Below are 17,741 nucleotides of genomic sequence, written 5' to 3'. Positions count from 1 at the left end.
GGGAGACCCGGCCCGACCGGGCCCGGAGCGCGGCGGGCGCCTCGGCTCTCCTGGCGCGGTGCGGAGCGGAGCGGCCCGGTCCCGTCCCCTCAGCGCCCCGCCACCATCTTCCTCCGCCGGCACCGACGACAACGGCAGCGCGCCTGCGCGAGCGCGGCCGGGGAACTCTGGGACGGTGGAGGACACGCGTCGGCCTCGCCCCGCCCATGGGATGCAAAGTAGGAGCCCTCCCGCCATGCACTGCGCGCGAGGAGCCTCTCTGCACAGAATCCTTGGAAACGCGAAATTTGTGAGAAAAAGGAGTATTTCAGTATGGAGAAGAACTGGCATCGCTTTAGGGAGCGGCGCCGTGAGGAAAAGCGCCGGAGTCTGAGAGGGAGGACTCGCCATGCCTTGAAAATCACCGAATGAGCGAGGTTTAAATACCGCCGCAGGGGCACTCAGATTCGTGCTCGCTTCGGCAGCACATATACTAAAATTGGAACGATACAGAGAAGATTAGCATGGCCCCTGCGCAAGGATGACACGCAAATTCGTGAAGCGTTCCATATTTTTTGGGTTCGATCTCACCCCCCCCACTCCCCGGGGGACCCTTTTTGGCCCCCGCCGCGAGCCGGGTCGCCCACGGGCGCTGGGGATGCGGGGGGCACCGGGCTCCCCCCGGGCGCAGCCTGCCAGCCCGCCTGGGGGGAGCGTCTGTGCCCCCCACCCCCATGGGAGCGCGGTCGCAGGGGCTAGGGAGCAGATGGGCACCCCGAAACCTTCAGAGGGGCTCAGCCCAGCCCCGCGACCCCCAGGGGACACCCGCCCGAGAGGCCGAGACCCCTGACCCGCGAGGGGAGGAGGAAGGACCCCTGCCCCCCCGCTGACCCCCGGCCCCTGCCCCCAGGGACCGTCCGGGGAGGAAGAGCCCGGATGACCTTCGGCCGCAGGGCCGGGGCCGTGCTGGCTGCTCTGTGCCCCCCGTGCGGGGGCCGCGCTGCTGCCCCCGCCCCGCTGTGCCCCCACCCCGTGTCCCGCAGAGGGGCTGTGGCGCTGCCCCCGCCCCGCTGTGCCCCCACCCCGTGTCCCGCAGAGGGGCCGCGGCGCTGCCCCCCCCCGCTGTGCCCCCCCCGTGTCCCGCACAGGGGCTGCGGCGCTGCGAGGGCGATCCGGCCCCCCGGTCTTTATTGAGCGGCTCTTGCACAGCGGGCTCTGCTCCGGCAGCAGCCCGGGGCGGGGGGAGCACCAGGGCAGACCCCCCCCCCCCCCCCCCCCCGTCCAGCTGACCCTCCCCAGCACCCGGCTGGCCCCGGGCCGGCGGGCAGGATGCGGCCAGGCCCCCCCGCCCCGCGCCGCTCGGAGGGTCCGGGGGGGCCCGAAGCCCCGGGCCGTGCTGCGGGGGGTCCGCGGCCCCGCGCCCCGCTCAGACCGAGCTCTCCCGGTACCGCTCGTCCTCCGGGAACGGCGTCGGGCTCCGCCCGGGGCTGGGGGCCTCGGCCCCCCCAGGGTCCCCGTCGCTCTGCTCCCTGGCAAACTGCACGAAGACCTGCGGGGAGGGAGGGGTGAGGGGCAGCGCCGGCGGGACCCCCGGCCCCCCCGAGCCCCCGGCCCCCCCCGAGCCCCCGGCCCCCGTCACCTGCTCCAGGGTGGTCTGGGACACGGAGTAGTCCTGGATGTGGCAGGGGCCGCGCTGGGCTGCCAGGACGCTGAAGAGGCTGGCGAGGGCCCCGGGGCGGGGGGGCAGCCGGTACCGCAGCAGCCCCCCGTGCCGCTCGCTCGGGGCCACCCCGGGGAAGAGCCCCCGCATCAGCTGCTCCGCCGGGCCGGGCCCGGGGCCGCCCGCCCGCACCGCCACCGCGTACCCGGCCCCGAACCTGCGGGGGGGCCGCGGCGTCGGCGAGGGGCCCGGCGCGGCCCCCCCAGCCCCTGGCCCCCCCCCCCGGTACCTGCTCTTGAGGTGCTGGGCGCTGCCCAGGCAGCGGAACCGGCCGTTGACCATGATGGCCATCCTGGTGCACAGCGCCTCGCACTCCTCCATGCTGCGGGCGGGAGTGGGCCAGGGCGGGGGGCTCCCCCTCCCGGGGGGGCGTGGGGGCAGAGGGGGGCTCTCCCCGAGGTGGCAGGGGGGGCAGAAGGGGAGTCCCCCCGGGGATGCCCCAGAGGTCAGAAGGTTGCTTCCCCCGGGGATGTCATGGGGGCAGAGGGGGGCTCCCCCCGGGGGGGCTGTGAGGGCAGAGGGGGGCTCCCCTCGGGGATGTCATGGGGGAAGAAGGGTGCTCCCCCCGGGGGGGCCATCGGGGAAGAGGGGTGCTCCCCCCCGGGGGGCCGTGGACCCCGGAGCGGGGGCTCACCTGTGGGAGGTGAGCACCACGGACCTCCCCTCGCGCACGACGCCGAGGATGCAGTCCCACAGGAACCGCCGGGCTCGGGGGTCCATCCCCGTCGTGGGCTCATCCTGCAATGGCCCTGGCGCAGCGTCAGCCCGGGCAGGGCCCAGGTGCTGCTGCGGGACCCCCCCCGCTGCCCCCACTCACCAGGAAGACGACGGGGGGGGAGCCGAGGAGCGCGATGGCCGTGGAGAGCTTGCGCTTGTTGCCCCCGCTGTACTTGCCCGCCGGCCGATCTGCGTGTGGCCCCAGCCCCAGCGTGGCGATGCCCCACTGAGCCACCTGCAAGAGACGGGGGGGGGGGTCAGGATAGGGTCCCCGGGGCTGGGGGGGCCGGGGCGCGGGCCCTACCCTGTGGGTGTCCTCCTCCGGGATGCCGCGCAGGCGGCTGTAAAACTGCAGGTGCTCCCGCCCCGTCAGCAGGTCCGTGACGGCGTCGAACTGGGGACAGTAACCCATGTGCTGGTGGACGGACTGCAGGTCGGAGAGCACGCTGCGGGGACAGGGACACGGCTGAACACGCTGCGGGGACACGGCTGAGCACGCTGCAGGGACAGGGACACGGCTGAGTGTGCTGCGGGGACACGGCTGAGCACACAGTGGGGACGGGGACACGGCTGAGCACGCTGCGGGGACAGGGACACGGCTGAGCATACTGCGGGGACACGGCTGAGCACGCTGCGGGGACAGGGACACGGCTGAGCATGCTGCGGGGACACGTCTGAGCACGCTGCGGGGACAGGGACATGGCTGAGCATGCTGCGGGGACACGGCTGAGCACGCTGCGGGGACAGGGACACGGCTGAGCATGCTGCGGGGACACGGCTGAGCACGCTGCGGGGACAGGGACACAGCTGAGCACGCTGCGGGGACACGGCTGAGCACGCTGCGGGGACAGGGACACGGCTGAGCATGCTGCGGGGACAGGGACACGGCTGAGTGTGCTGCGGGGACACGTCTGAGCACGCTGCAGGGACAGGGACACGGCTGAGCATGCTGCGGGGACACGTCTGAGCACGCTGCGGGGACAGGGACACGGCTGAGCACGCTGCGGGGACACGGCTGAGCACGCTGCGGGGACAGGGACACGGCTGAGTGTGCTGCGGGGACACGTCTGAGCACGCTGCGGGGACAGGGACACGGCTGAGCACGCTGCGGGGACACATCTGAGCACGCTGCGGGGACAGGGACACAGCTGAGCACGCTGCGGGGACACGGCTGAGCACGCTGCGGGGACAGGGACACGGCTGAGCGTGCTGCGGGGACACGGCTGAGCACGCTGCGGGGACAGGGACACAGCTGAGCACGCTGTGGGGACACGGCTGAGCACGCTGCAGGGACAGGGACACGGCTGAGCACGCTGCGGGGACAGGGACACGGCTGAGTGTGCTGCGGGGACACGGCTGAGCACACGGTGGGGACGGGGACACGGCTGAGCATGCTGTGGGGACAGGGACACAGCTGATCACGCTGCGGGGACACAGCTGAGCATGCAGTGGGGACAGGGACACAGCTGCGCATGCGGTTGGGACAGGGACATGGCTGAGCACGCTGCGGGGACAGGGACAGGGCTGAGCACGCTGCGGGGATGGGGACATGGCTGAGCACACAGCAGGGACATGGCTGAGCACCTGGCGGGGACAGGGACAAACTCGAGGGACAGGGACGAGGCTGGGCACCCTGCAGGAACAGCGATCAGCACGCTGCAGGGACGAGGCCAAGCAGGAGCACAGGGTGGGGACAGGGACGGCTGCACGCGCGCTGCAGGGACAAGCAGGGAGGGAGCAGCGGGTCGGCGGCGGGGTCCCCCCCCGTCTCGCCCACCTGTGTCCTTTCAGCCAGGCCTCCCCCAGCGTCACCTCCGTGTCCCCCGTCAGCATCTTGAAGGTGGAGGTCTTCCCCGCGCCGTTGACCCCCAGGAGGCCGAAGCACTGCGGGGCGCGGGCGGGGGTGACCGGGCGCCCCGGCCCCGCCGAGCCCCGGCTGCCCGGCACTCACCTCCCCGGGGGGCACGGCCAGGCAGAGCCGGTCCACGGCCGGAGCCTTCCCGCGCCGGTACACCTGCACCGCAGAGCCGAGGTGCTGCTGGGTGCCCCCCGCCCGGCACCCGCCGCTGCGACGCGGGGCTACGGGTGAGAGCGGAGCCCCGCAGCGAGGGACGGGGCAGCTCCGGCCCCATGGCGCACCTTGGTCAGGTCCTTCAGCAGCAGGAGGTGGCTCTGTGGGGGGGTGCTGCCCACCTTCGCCCGCTCCCTGGCCACGTCCACGTCCTCCTCCCCCAGCGAGGGCAGCTGCAGAGACTGTGGGCTGGGGGACACAGTGACAGGGGCACTCCCAGGGCTGCCCACCCCACGGCTGCCCCACGGCTGCCCCACACCGCCCCAGCCAGCCCTCACCCAAGCCGCAGGAAGAACCGGTATTGCAGCAAGAGGGTGAAGAGGAAGAAGATGATGCCCTCAACGGCCATGGCGAACATGTTCTTCCCTGCCAGCTCCCAGGACAGGGGGGACACGAAGCGCCTGTCCCCTGTCAGCAGCGAGAGGGGCTGTAGGAGAGGGGGGACACTGGGGAGGCCCCCATGCTGGCCAGGCTTTGGGGAGGGGGAGCAGCCCCAACCCCCCTAGACTCACCGAACCTCTCGAAGGCATCGGCCATCGCCTGGTTCTTCACCATGTCGATGAGGCCTCGGCCCAGGCAGAAGTGGGGGAAGACGAGGAAAACTTTCTTCAGGATGCGGTTGATGTTGTTGAGGTTCTGCCGGGGCGGTGAGGAGAGCGGTGGGGGAGCTGGTGCCGGCCCCACAGGGATGGGAGGGGGGTCCAGGGCAGCCCAGGGGCTCACCTGGTCCACAAAGAGCTCCAGCACGAAGGTGGCCACGCTGCCGTTGATGCCGATGAAGAGGTTGATGCACGTCAGGGCCACGTAGGCGGTGCTGGGGATGCTGAAGAGGAAGGAGGCCGGGTACATCAAGGGGGTGATGGACCAGCTGCAGGGGCACAGAGGCAGGGGCTGGCTGAGGGGCACCTCCCGGCCCGGGGGACACGGCAGGGCAAGCCAGCGCCCGGCCCCCCATCACCACGACCCCCTGAGCCCCCAGCCCTGCTCAGAGCCCCCTGTGCCCCCCCTTCCCCCGGATCCAGCCCCCAGGTGCTGAGCGCCGGCTGGGCTGCAGCAGCCCTTCACCCGTAGAGCAGCAGCAGCAGGACCAGGGAGGGCAGGTTGGCAGAGGACACGTAGGCCTTCTGCTGGAAGCAGAGGAAGATGATGATGACCAGCAGCGCCGGGACCAGGTAGTTGCACTGCAGGCATGGAGAAGCCAGGGAGGGGGTCACAGGTGGGACCTGGCGCCCTGGGAGCTGCACCCAGGCCCTGTCCCCGTCCCACACCATGTCCCAGGCGAAGTTGCCCAGCCAGTAGGTGATGGGCTTCATCCCGCTGACGAACTGCAGGTGCTTGGCCTTGCTGACCCGCTCCTCAATGAGGAAGAGCACGAAGCTGGCCGGGACGAAGGACATGGCGAAGATCACGCAGATGGAGACCAGCACGTCCACCGAGGTGGCCATCCTGCCGTGGAGGGGAGGGCTCAGCTAGGGACGGGGACAGGCCCCGTGGCACCCTGTCCCCAGCACTCACAGGGCGGCCTCGGAGAGCTGCTCCTTGGTGAGGTTGAGGGGGTGGTTGGTGGCCGTGATGCCGTAGAGCGCGGGGTCGGTCCCGGCGGGCAGCCAGGCGCGCAGCAGCCCGTTGCTGGCCACGTTGACGAAGGAGACCATGGCGTGCCAGCCCTTGTTGTTGAACCAGACCTGCAGCCCAGGGGAGCCCGGTGGCTCAGAGCCCCCCACCCACCCCGGCACCACCGCCAGCTGCACCCACCGCACCCTGCTCCCAGCCGGGCTCCCGCTCCCCCCGGCTGGGCTCGGTTCTTCGCAGGCTGCTCCAAGCACAGACGGGGACCCCGGAGCTGCATCCCCCCAGCCTCCAGCTCTCGCCCTTGCGGGACCCCCAGCCCCGGGCGCACCTTGATGTTCCTGCGAGCGTCCAGGCCCTCGACGAAGCGGCTGAGGTTGCGCAGGAGCCGGTCCGAGGGGCTGCCCTGGGTGCCAGCACACGGAGTGAGCAGCGGGCGCGGGCTGGAGCCCTCCCAGCGCCGGGGCCAAGCTCGGGGCGCAGACCCCGGCCGTACCGGGGTGATGTCGAACAGCGTCCGGAGCTCCAGCACCGCCGCGTCCAGCTCCGCCGCCGACGGAAGGTCCTGGGAGCTGCCCGCGCCCAGGGACAAGCCGCCGTACCTGCGGGGAGAGACGGGGCCTTCGCGCCCGCCGCGCCGTGGAAACCCCCCCGGCCCAGACGCCAGGGCGAGGGGCACGCAGCGAGGGGCTGGGGCTGCCCGGACGGGGACCCTGCCCACGGATGGCTCCGGTGGAAGGGGAGCCCCCGGCCCCCCAACCTGCCCGACACCCCAGCCCCTCCCCGGGCTCACCTCTGCTCGTTCACCCACTTCTTGTTCCTCAGCCTAAAAGAAATGGCGGGGGGGACACAAACACCCCCGAGGGGAGGTTACGGCAGCGCCCACCCGCCCGGCCATGAGCCCCCCTCCTCCCCATCACCCTGCGGTGCCCCGGCCGGGTTTGGTCCCCAGCGTCCCCCCCCCGGCGGCCCCCCCGCGGCCCCCCCGGCCCGGCACGCACCCCCCCCGGATGATCTGCGGGTAGCTCTTCACCAGGTAGTCCGAGATGTTCCTGCCCGTCAGGTTCTGCAGGACCTCCCCGCTGCCCCTCCGCACCTGGACGGACGGACGGACGGATGGGCTGGACGGACACACGGCCCCGCGCCCCCCCCCCCCCGCAGCGCGGCTCGGGGCTGGGGGTTACCTGGGGCGGCGGGGGGCCCCCGGCCCCCGGGGGGCACTCGGGCAGCATCCTGCGAGCCCCCGGCCCGCTGCAGCGGCAGGGGGGGGACGGCTCGGCCCGCGTCCAGTTCCCGACCCGCAGCGCTTCCAGGAGGGCCGGGGGGGCCGGGGGGGCCGAGAAGCCGTCGGGGTGGGAAGCCGGGGGGCACGGCCCCGTCCTGGGCACCCGGCACCGCGCGGGGAGAGAGACCCCCGTTACCGGGACCCGTCCGCGGCTGCCATCGCCCCCCCGCCGCGGGGATGGCTGGGGAGGAGGGGGGGGTCCCGCGGCCGCCATCGCCCCCCCGCTGCGGGGATGGCTGGGGAGGAGAGGGGGGTCCCGCGGGACCCTCCCGGGCGGAGAGCTGCTCCCTGCGGTGAGGCGGGCAGCGGGGCGGGGGCCGAGCCGCAGCCCCCCCGGCTCCCCTGGCCCCCCTCGACCCCCCCGGCACTCACTGCCCCCCCGGTCCCCCCCGGCACTCACGGCTCCCCGGCGTCCCGCACGCACTCGGTGCCGAAGCCCGGCTCGGCCAGGAGCGCGTCCCGCAGCCGGGCGGTGTCGGGGTCCCCCGGGGCGTCGTCGCTGCGGGGGGACGCGGGGTGAGGCGGCAGCAGCGGGGTCGGGGGGGCAGGGGGGGCCCGGGGGAGCCCGGGGGGGGGCGAGGGGGCACCTGAGGAAGGTGAGCTGCTGCCCGTACATGGCGGGCCGGAGCCGCAGCGGCGGGTACCCCGCGAAGGGCGGCACGACGAGGCTGAAGAGCAGCGCGATGCAGACGAAGACGGCGGGGAGGACGATCTGCGGGGGCCCGGGGGGGGTCAGGGCCGGCCCCCCGCACCCCCAGCACCCCCGCAGGAGGTCCCCCGGCCCCCGGCCCCGGTCGGACCTGCGCGAAGAAGCCGCGGGTGCTGCGCCGGGCGTGGAGCATCCTCTTGACGAAGAGGGCGCGGAGCTGCTGGCGGGGGAGCGCCCAGCCCCGCACCCTGCGGCAGCCCTGCCCGGGGCCCCCCCGCAGCAGCTCGGTCTCCCGGGGCTCCTCTGCTGCGAGGGCAGAGACGGGTCCGGCCCCGGCCCCGGCAGAGCCGGCGGGGGTGGGGGTGGGGGGGCTGGCAGGGGGTCCCCCACCCCGGCGGGGACGGGGCTCAGCATGCGGGGACGCAACGGGACCCCCAACCCGCCCACCCCCCCGCTCCTACCTGGCCGGGCTCCTCGGGCTCAGCGTAACGGAGAGGAAAGAGGGGTCACAGCCCACGTCGGGGTCAGCCCCGAGCCAGGCACCGCCGGCTCCCCAAACACCGTGGACCCCCCCAGACTCCCGCGGCTGCCCCCACGCCAGCTCCGTTGCCAGCAGAAGAGGCCTGGATATGTCCCCTGGGGTTTCACGTCCCATCCCAACCCCCGCAGAGAGCTGGGGTCCCCCAAACCCACCGCTGTCCCCACTCCTCGCCCTGCCTGAGGCCCCGGGACACCCCGAGGCTGGGTGGGACCGAAGCCGCAGGAGCATCCCTGAGCCCCCCGGCCCGCTGCCTGCCCGCCGGGACGCGTGTCCGGAGCCCTGCCTGCTTGGATGGACGCCCACCCGATGGACGCACGCCATGGCCCCCGCCCCAGCCCAGGGGGTAGAGGTGGGGGGCACCCAGCAGCAGCGGCTGGGCAGCTCGGGGGTCCCTCCTCCCAGCTTCCCCCTCCTTACCCAGCTCCCCGTCGCCTGCTTCCGTGTCCCCCCCGTCCCCGGGGGCTGCTCCTCTCCCGGTGTCTGGGGTGAGAGCACCAGCGTGGGGTCACGGCCACAGCCTGTGACACCTCCCTGCACCCATGGGTGCTCCCAGCAGGGACCCCAGCCCTGGGAGGGCAAGGGCCACACGGGGTGCTGGGGACACCTGCACCCCTCTGCTCCAGGCTGCCGAGCATCTCCCCCCGGCCCCCCTTGCACCCCAGCACCCCGCAGCTGCAGCCAGCACCCAGGATTTTACCTGCTGTGTCAGCGTCCACCCCCGCGTCCTGGGCCACCTTCAGAAAGATCTGAGGGCGGGCAGGGGGGGCTGGCGTTAAACACAGTCCCCAGCGCCCACCGCCCCGCGAGGCAAATCCCGGGGGTCGCAGCCAGCCCCCAGCAGGGCTCCAGGGATGGGGGGCACCCCAGGAGCCGCAGCTCCTCCAGGTACCTCTTCCAGGGTGGTGTCGGAGATGCCGTAGCTGGAGATGCCCAGTTCCCCCAGGCGGGCGTCCAGCGCGCGGAAGAGGTCCCCGAAGGCCCCGTCCTCGGCCCCGCCGTAGGGCAGGATGAAGACCACCTCCTGCCCGATGTCCTCCACCAGCCGCGAGCCAGGGACCAGCTGCTGGATCAGCGCCGACAGCTGGGCCACATCTGGGGGGACGGGGGGGGCTGGAAACCCGGGGCAGGAGTCGGTGCCAGTGCAGTGCCCTGCACCCCAGCCTGGGGGTCCCTGGGGGGGCTGCAGGGTGCAAGAGGGCAGGGAGCCCCTTCTGCCCCACCAGCGCAGGGGGGCTGAGGTCTGGCAGCAGCTCAGGGCGCGGGGCTGAGCGTGGCTACAGGCCCCCCCCGGCCAACGGGGGACACACAGAAATCACCCGGGGGGTGACGCTGTGCAGAGGGCGCAGGGTGGGACAGGACCCTCACCCACGGCGCTGGCCTCGCTGCCCAGTCCCGTGTCGCTGCTGGGCTCTGAGCCACTGCCACCCTGCAGAAAAAGACACCTGGAGCCTGGCCCCCCGCAGCAGGATGCGGCCCCAAGCCTGGGGCTCGGTGTCCCCCGATACCCAGACAGCGGCACCGGCCGCCCCTCGGGCTGGCGCTCGGCAGGGCCAGGAACCCACCTTTCCGGTGATGCCAGCGCCGGTGCCGCCGCCCGTGCCGTCCCGCTCGCGCTTCGCCAGGGTGAGGCGGTAGCCGGTGCCCAGCCTGGCCTTGAGGAAGAGCGGGGACCCGCAGCAGCGGACCCGGCCCCGCGAGATGATGGCGACGCGGTCCCCCAGCAGCTCCGCCTCGTCCATGTAGTGGGTGGACAGGATGATGGTGCGGCCTGGGGGCAGGCAGCCGGCTGGACCCCAGACCCCCTCGCTGACCCCCCCGCCCGTCTCCCTGCGCGCCCGGGGGCCCTGCAGCCGCTCCTCCGGGGCTGGGGGGCTGAGACAGGCGGAGCGGGCAGCGGGGACCCCTGCCCTGACCTTTGCGGTACTTGAGCAGCAGCTCCCAGATGCTGCGGCGGGAGTGGGGGTCGACGCCGGCCGTGGGCTCGTCCAGGACGACCACCCGGGAGCCGCCCACGAAGGCGATGGCCACCGAGAGCTTCCTCTGCATCCCGCCTGCAGGGCGGCAGGGACAGCGTTGGGGGGGCCCGGGGCCGCGGACCCCCACTCGGGTAACGATCCTGGCCCCCCCCCGACCCCGCACCCGAGAGGGTCCTGGTCTGCTCGCGGCGCTTGTGGGGCAGCCCCACGTCCTGGATCAGCTGCTCCACCTCGGCCGTCACCCGCTCCGCCGAGAGCCCCTTCAGCCGCCCGTAGAACCAGACGTGCTCCTCCACCGTCAGGCTGCGGGCAGGGGAAGGTGGGCATGGGGGGGGGGGGCAGGAGGGCAGCCCTGCCCACGCCAGCCCCCCGCCACCGCTCCCCGGCCGGCCCTGCCCCCGCCTACGTGTCGAAGAGCACGTTGTGCTGGGGACACGTCCCCATGGTCTTGCGGACGCTGTCGATGTCGGAGCGGATGTCCCGGCCCAGGACGTAGGCAGTGCCGGAGGTGGGGGGCAGCAGGCCCGTGAGGATGGACCTGGAGGTGGGACCGGTGGAGAAAGGGGGTCACAGGGAGCAGAACCAGGGGGGCCCCATCCTACGTAGGGTGCTCAGCGCTTGGTCAAGTCAGGGCAGACGGGACGGGGATGTGGCAGCGCCGGGGCAGAGCCAGGCTCAGCTCCTGTCCCCACCGTGGCCCCCAGCCCCCATCCCCACGGTGGCCCCCAGCCCCCGGCTCACATGGTGGTGGTCTTGCCGGCCCCGTTGTGGCCCAGCAGGGAGGTGATCTGCCCCTCGTAGAAGTCCAGGCTCAGCCCGTTGACAGCCACGTGGCTGCTGTCGCCGTAAATCTTCACCAGGTTGCGGATGGAGACACCAGGCTGGAGCTGGGCAGGCGGCTCCTCCACCAGCTCTGGAAGCCACCGGGGGGGTCACACCCTGGGCAAGACCCCCTGCCAGGAGCAGGACCCCTCGCCGGGGGGCAAAGCCCAGGCAGAAGGGCTCAAGCCCAGCCCCGTGGCTGCCAGCCCTCAGCCACGCAGCTCCAGGGTGGGCAGGGCAGGGGCTCACCTTGGGGCGTGGTGAGGGGGCTGGTGGGGTACGGGGGGTGCCCGGCAGAGGACGGCTCTCCAAGCCAGTAACTCTTCAGGAAGGGGAAATTCCAGGGCTTGGGGATTCCATACTGACCTGCAACAGATGAGAGCTGAGTGGGGCGGGGGCCGGGGGGCTGCCAGGGGCCGGGGGGGCCGCGCTCACCTGGGAAGACGCCCTCGAGGTACCAGGTGGCCAGGCCGTAGAGGGCAGCGTCCAGCAGCAGCAGCCCCATGGCCATGGCGAAGTTGTAGGGGTCTCCCGGCACGGGGCTGGCGCCCAGGTTGTGCCACTGGATGCCCAGCCCCTGCTCCTCGTAGAGGGAGAAGTACTCGCAGCCGAAGCCGAAGGCCACCGGTGACAACAGGCTCTGGCGGTGGCAAGAACGTCAGTGCGGGCAGAAAGGCCGGCCTGGAGGGGTTCAGCCCCCAAGCCCCCCACGCAGCACGCCCGGGGCACCCGAGGGGCATCGGGGAGGGGGCAGCCATGGCCTCTCACCATGAGGACGCGGAGCGGGAAGGTGACGTGGTCGCGCCAGGCGACGCACAGCACGTAGGGCAGGTAGAGGGAGAAGTAGATGATGCCGCCACAAGCCGAGGCCAGGTTGGCGCGGGGGAAGAAGATGCTGATGAGGAAGCACTGGCTGATGGTGGCCACTGAGAAGGTGCCGAGGAAGAGGAAGATGACGGCCGGGTCGCTGTAGGGCAGGATGTTTCCCAGCTGCGGATCAAGGCAGGTTGGAGCCTGCGGAGCTGCCCATGCTGGTTCCCAGCCCTGACGCTCCCCATGTCCCCCACGCTGTCCTCCACCCCCTGCAACCTGCCTTGAGGATGAGGACGAGTAAGGCAGAGCTGAGGAGGAAGGGGATGAAGCTGCTGAGGAACCAGCTGAGCCAGAGGATCCCGTTGCTCAGCCCCATGGTCTTCATGGTCTCCTTGAGACGCGTCTCCTTCTCGTGCACCACTCCCTTGATGATCATGGCCACCGAGTAGATCCAGGCCAGCGTCATGAAGAGGGGCAGCGAGCGGTTCAGCACCCGCAGGAACCTGGGGGAGGTGGCAGTGGCCCTTCCACCCGCAGCCCGGCACCCTGAGACCACCACAGACCTGCCCCGTCCCCCACAGCACGGGGTCACTCGAGGGTCCCGGGGGGCTGGCGCCATGCCCCACCACCCACTCACACGTCATCCACGTAGCAGGGGTAGGGCATTTGCTGGACGTAGACCCCTGTCCGCGGGGCAGCCCTGGTCTGCACCCGCACCACTGCCTGCTCCACCAGGTCCTGCACGTAGACGAACCCCCCCCACACGTAGCGCAGGTCGCTGAAGGGGTCGGCTGCGGGGCCCGGGTCCCAAAACCTGGGGGCAGAGCACGGCGCTGGGAGAGGGGACCCCCACTGCTGCAGGCACAGGATGGTCGGGGGTCTTGGGGCGGGCGTCCCCCGACCTGTCCTTGATCTTGTTGGTCCTCGTGACGTCATCGATGTCCATACGGATCTTGTAGCGGACGTGGGGAGGCAGCGTGGGGGCCGTGGCGTTGGTGGGGGGCTCGAAGACCACGGCTGCCCAGAACTGCTGCTTCTCCAGCAGCTCCAGGGCCCGGGCCACCAGCTGCTCCTCGGTGGCCACCGCCTCGATCTTGTCCAGGCAGATGCACTGCGGGCAGCGCAGGCAGGGCTCAGCGGGGCTCGGGGGCCAGCCCGCATGGGCAGCCGGGGCGACACGCACCTCCATGACCTGAGACAGCGTGCCCAGGACCGCGTCGGCGTCGGCGTACACCCGGTGCCAGGTGAGCCCTGGCCCCGCCGCCGGCCCCGCCAGGAACTCAGCCAGCGCCGGCAGCGTCCAGGAGGTGCCATTGAGGAACCCACCGAGGAGCTGGGCCATCCCCGGGGCCAGCAGCAGCTCCTGCAAAGCACCCGGGTACCGCAGGGTGATGGAGCCCACCCCAGTCCCGCCCAGGAGACCCAGCTGCACCCCACCACGGCCCCGTCCCGCAGCCCTGTCCCCGATGGGGAGAGGCCCGGGGGTCACGCACCCGGAGGAGCTGCATCTCCAGGCTGCCGTTGAGGAAGGTGTAGATGCGGGGTCCCAGCTCCCGCCAGGCGCTCCCCACCTCCCCCAGCACCGCCAGCTCCCGGAAGGTCCGGTTCACCTGCACGAGGCGGAGGTTGAGGCCGGGCCGAGACCCCCCGGCCCCCCCGCAGCCCCCCGCTCACCTCGGCCATGACGCTGTCGGGCCCGGGACCGGAGGGTGCGTACAGGATCTTCCCCATGACGAGGGGCCTGACCCCCCTCCAGAAGATCTGCGAGAGGGGGCTGGACTCCAGGCTGCGGACCAGCTCTCGGCAGAAGGGACCTGGCCAGGGGCAGAGCCGAGCCCTGGCCCCAGGACCCCCCACGCCTCGGGGGGCCGTGCCCCCGCAAACCCCCGGCCGCCCCCCCCCGCAGCCCAGCCCGCTCACTGCCGGCGCTGCCCGGGGCCGTGGCTCTCCGCTCCGAGCTGTCGCGGTCCAGGAAGGCGTTGCCGTCGTTGTCCTCGTACCAGTTGAGGGAGGGGACCCTGAGCCCCCCGCCCTCGGGGTGCCCGCAGGCGACCCTCGACAGGGCGGCCCAGGCGCCGGGGGCCGTCGGGGTGCGGAGCTCCCGGCTCAGCTCGGCGAGGCCGCTCCCGGCGGGGACCTGGGGGGGGGGGAGCGGAGCGGGGCTGCGGGGGACGGGGACACTCCGGGGGGCCGCGGGGGGCGGCGGGGCGGGGGGGGGTGTACCTGCTCCATCAGAGATGCCGCATCCCGCAGGAAGGCGCCGAGGGCTTCCAGGGTGCCGGCGATGCCGCCCGCCTCCTCTCCCAGCTCTTCCTACACGGGGGGGGGCACGGGAAGGGGGTCACGGCCCCTCCGGGGGGTCGCTGCCCCTCCGGGGGGCCGGTCCAGCGCCGGGCTCACCGCCAGCAGCCGGGGGAGGGAGGAGCGCGGCGCGGGGCTGGGGGCCGGGCAGGGCGCAGAGACACCCCCCCCCCCCCCCGCCGGGAAGCCCCCAGGGTCCGAGGCGTTGCGGAGCGGGGTCCTCGGCGGGCGGCGGGCCCCCGGCACCGGGAGCTGGCGGGAGGGCACCGGTCACGCCGCGGCCCCCCGCCCCGGGCCCCGGCGGCACTCACGCTGGGGGGGCTGCGCCGGGCCCCCATCAGCTCCCCCAGCAGCGCGGGGGGCAGCGACGCATTGGTCCGCAGCAACCGCCAGAAGGTCTCGACATCTCTCGGGTAGGCTGGGGGGGGCAGGGGTCAGCGCGGGGGTCTCGCTCCCCCGGCCCCCCCCGGCCCCGGTGCTCACCCCTCCGCTGAGCCCCCCTTCCCCGGAGCCGGCGCAGGGCGGGCAGGAGCCGGGCGAAGCTGCGCAGGAGCCCCCGGCCCTCGGCCAGCAGACGGGAGAGGCTGCGGGAGCGAGGGGCGGGCGGTGAGACCCCGGCCCCAGCGCCCGCCCCCCCGCCCCGCAGCCCCCCGCCGCTCACAGCGAACCGCCGAAGTTGCCCACCAGGCCGGGGGTCTCGCCCGCCGTCGGGTGCCGAAAGCAGGGGTTGTTCGCGTTGCAGACGATGCCCTGGAGCCAGGGCAGGATCCCGGCCGACGGCAGCGCCTTGTTGGGGAAGTGGCCTGCGGGAGAGGGAGAGGTGGGCGCGGGGGCAGCGAGGGACCCCTGCAGCCACGCACACACCCGAGCTCACGGCCGCCCCCAGGTCTGTCTCGCCCGGGCCGTGCCGGGGCCCCGCAGGGCTCTCACGCAGGGTCCTGGCGGGCACGGGGGGGGGGGCCAGGGGCAGAGGACACTCACACTCGTGCTGCTGGAAGGGCGGGTGGGATCGCCGCACCGCGATCAGGATGAGGAAGAGGAAGAGGGGCCACAGGAGCTCGATGGCCAGCTGGATCTGGGGCAGACCCACGGTTGGGGGGGTGTCCCGCCCCCCCCGCACCCAGGGCTCCCCCCGCCCCCCCCCCGGGCCCGGCTCACCCGCTGTCGCCGGCGGTAGGTGCAGTTCTTCCAGAGCAGCAGACCCAGCTGGGAGCCCGCGGCCATGGCGGGGGGGGGGGGGGGGCCGCGCCCTGCGCCCCGCTCGGCTCCGGCTGCGGGAGAGCGGGGGGGGCAGCGGGGGCGGCGCTCGGGGCTCCCCCCCAACCCCCCCGCAGCTAGGGGACCGGCAGGAGCCGGCTCCCGCAGCAAAGCTCCTTTGCGGCGCAAAGCCCTCAAAGCCGCTTTTCCGAACCAAAAGCGGCGACATCGGGCGCGAGCTCTGCGGCTCCCTCCGGCTCGGCACCGCCCGGGACCCGGCAGCGGAGGCACCCCCCCGTCCAGCCCACCCCGCGCCCCGGGACCGAACCCGCAGCTCCCCGCGCCCCGGCAGAGCCCCGCTCCGGAGCTGCCCCCGCGGGCTCACCCGCCTGCCCCCTGCCCTCCCGCGACCTCCGCGGCCCCGGCCGTGGCTCGGGCAGAGGGATGGGAAGGGGCTGGGGCAGGGGGTCGGGCAGGGGGTCGGGCGGGCAGGTGACGCGGCTGAGCCGGGCCCCGGCGCAGCGGGGCTGAGCGGGCGCCCGCAGCGGGGCTGAGCTCCCGGCTGGGAAATGCGGCTCCTCGGCCTGCGGGGCCGGAGCGGGGGTCCCGCGGGGGAGGATTCCCCCGGGGGAGAACCGGGGAGAGCTCCGACCCCCCCGCCCCCCCCGGACCCAGCGCCGCGGCCCCGGGAGCGGCTGCCGGGGGGGGGGTGACACTGGGCGAGCGGAGGGACGCGGGGGGGCTGCGGGTCCGGGGGCGGAGCGGCTCTTCTCGGGACAAAACCGACCCAAAACACCGGGCGGGCCCCGAAGCCGCCTCCGCGGCGGAGCCTCCCGTGGGAATCTGCTCGCTCATCCACGGCGGAAAAAACACGGCCCGGTGCTGCGACCGGGAGCGCGGCGGACCCGGCCCCCCGCACCCCCCGGCCCCGGCCCCCGGCAACCCCGGCCCCGCTTACCGGGCCCCGCGCCGGGCGGGGTGCGGAGCCGCGGGGAGGTGACTGGGACACAGGGACAGCCCCGCGGGGACGGGACGCGGCACGGCACAGCCCCCCGGCCCGGGACCCCCGTTAGCTGCTGACGCCGCCACCGCGCGGCCCCTTTAAGAGACCCGGCGCGCAGGCCCCGCCCTCCCCGCGCTACAAAGTAGCCGCGGCAGTGACGTCATGGGACGCGGCTCTTAAAGGGCCCGAGCAGCGCGGGGGGGGGGGGGCGTGGGGGGGTCACGGGGGCGTGCGAGGGGCGGGAGCCCGACCCCATCCCCGTCCGCCTCTGCCCTTGCCCTGCCCCTGCCACACCCCGCCACGCCCCCTGCCACACCCCAGCTACGCCACGCCCCCTGCCACACCCTGCCCCCCCGCCCTCGGGAGCCCCCGCCACGGGCACTGCAGCCCGGCCTGGAGTGGGCTGAGACCCCGCTGCGGGGACCGGGGCTGCCTGTCGAGGCCACCCCCCCCCCCTCACCCTGGCCCCGTGGCGCAGGCCGTGGCCGTCGGTGCCAGCCATGGCTCCCGGCACCCAGGCCCTCGCGTCCCCGTGGCCACCGAACCCTGGTCCCTCCGGATTCTGCAGAAAAGGCATTTCCAGCTCCGCTGCCAGAGGTCACAGAGAGCGCGAGGCTGCTGGCGCGGCGCACACGGACACATGGACACACAGACAGACACACAGACAGACACACGGACGCATGGACACACAGACAGACACACAGACAGACACACGGACACACGGACGCATGGACACACAGACAGACACACAGACAGACACATGGATACATGGACGCACAGACAGACACACGGACGCATGGACACACAGACAGACACAGACAGACACACGGACACATGGACGCACAGACAGACACATGGACACATGGACACACAGACAGACACATGGACACACGGACACATGGACACACAGACAGACACACGGACGCATGGACACACAGACAGACACACGGACACACAGACAGGTCCTGGTCCCCATCCCGACGCCCCGCAGCGCCCTGGGCTCCCCTCACCCCTGGGGGTCTCTCCCAGCCGTGCTCCTGCCGCGTCCCACCGGCACGGGGACGAGGAGCGGTGGCGGGGGCAGCGCGGGCAGCACCC

The 17,741-nt window shown here is 73.4% G+C and overlaps 1 protein-coding gene and 1 non-coding gene across 10 annotated transcripts; one reads left to right on the top strand and one right to left on the bottom strand.

The window, feature by feature from the left end:
• The first annotated feature begins 448 nt into the window (after positions 1-448).
• LOC142364615 (U6 spliceosomal RNA) lies at positions 449-555 on the top strand. Its single transcript, XR_012766311.1, has one exon. It is a non-coding gene; the product is annotated as a U6 spliceosomal RNA (small nuclear RNA).
• A 773-nt stretch (positions 556-1,328) lies between these two features.
• ABCA7 (ATP binding cassette subfamily A member 7) lies at positions 1,329-15,667 on the bottom strand. Of its 9 annotated transcripts, none has more exons than XM_075444207.1 (49): positions 15,602-15,667; positions 15,425-15,518; positions 15,105-15,246; positions 14,927-15,027; positions 14,755-14,861; positions 14,366-14,455; positions 14,063-14,279; positions 13,817-13,956; positions 13,636-13,752; positions 13,326-13,505; positions 13,045-13,253; positions 12,780-12,956; positions 12,423-12,645; positions 12,098-12,319; positions 11,765-11,969; positions 11,579-11,695; positions 11,249-11,420; positions 10,914-11,045; positions 10,671-10,810; positions 10,445-10,582; positions 10,094-10,299; positions 9,897-9,957; positions 9,421-9,641; positions 9,229-9,277; positions 8,949-9,011; positions 8,452-8,469; positions 8,142-8,296; positions 7,929-8,053; positions 7,742-7,840; positions 7,241-7,436; positions 7,058-7,152; positions 6,850-6,882; positions 6,553-6,658; positions 6,388-6,462; positions 6,003-6,172; positions 5,756-5,933; positions 5,553-5,668; positions 5,211-5,355; positions 5,000-5,123; positions 4,766-4,895; positions 4,556-4,676; positions 4,368-4,430; positions 4,194-4,300; positions 2,721-2,862; positions 2,517-2,651; positions 2,334-2,437; positions 1,929-2,021; positions 1,619-1,856; positions 1,329-1,528 (listed from the first exon to the last, which is right to left on the bottom strand). In XM_075444207.1, exons 1-49 carry the CDS (start codon positions 15,665-15,667, stop codon positions 1,406-1,408), a joined length of 6,480 nt encoding a protein of 2,159 aa, XP_075300322.1. In that variant the 3' UTR covers positions 1,329-1,405. The 9 variants fall into 9 exon arrangements, 7 of the variants coding, with proteins under 7 accessions (XP_075300322.1, XP_075300323.1, XP_075300326.1 ...); XM_075444208.1 differs by having other exon boundaries at positions 8,142-8,293; XM_075444211.1 differs by lacking the exon at positions 1,929-2,021 and having other exon boundaries at positions 1,619-1,697.
• Between the last annotated feature and the right edge of the window lie 2,074 nt (positions 15,668-17,741).

This window comes from Opisthocomus hoazin, chromosome 27 (assembly GCF_030867145.1).
Source record: "Opisthocomus hoazin isolate bOpiHoa1 chromosome 27, bOpiHoa1.hap1, whole genome shotgun sequence".
Taxonomy (NCBI): Eukaryota; Metazoa; Chordata; class Aves; order Opisthocomiformes; family Opisthocomidae; genus Opisthocomus; species Opisthocomus hoazin.
This window is presented reverse-complemented; position numbering and strand designations above follow the sequence as displayed.

Excerpts from the sequence above, each read along its gene's own strand:
- ABCA7 (XM_075444207.1), bottom strand. The coding sequence starts at position 15,667 with ATGGCCGCGGGCTCCCAGCTGGGTCTGCTGCTCTGGAAGAACTGCACC. Across the intron at positions 14,456-14,754 it reads CCCGGCGCAGCCCCCCCAGC|GAAGAGCTGGGAGAGGAGGC; the intron begins GTGAGTGCCGCC and ends CCCCCCGTGTAG. Across the intron at positions 11,970-12,097 it reads TCCCGCTCCGCGTCCTCATG|AGCCTGTTGTCACCGGTGGC; the intron begins GTGAGAGGCCAT and ends TGCCACCGCCAG.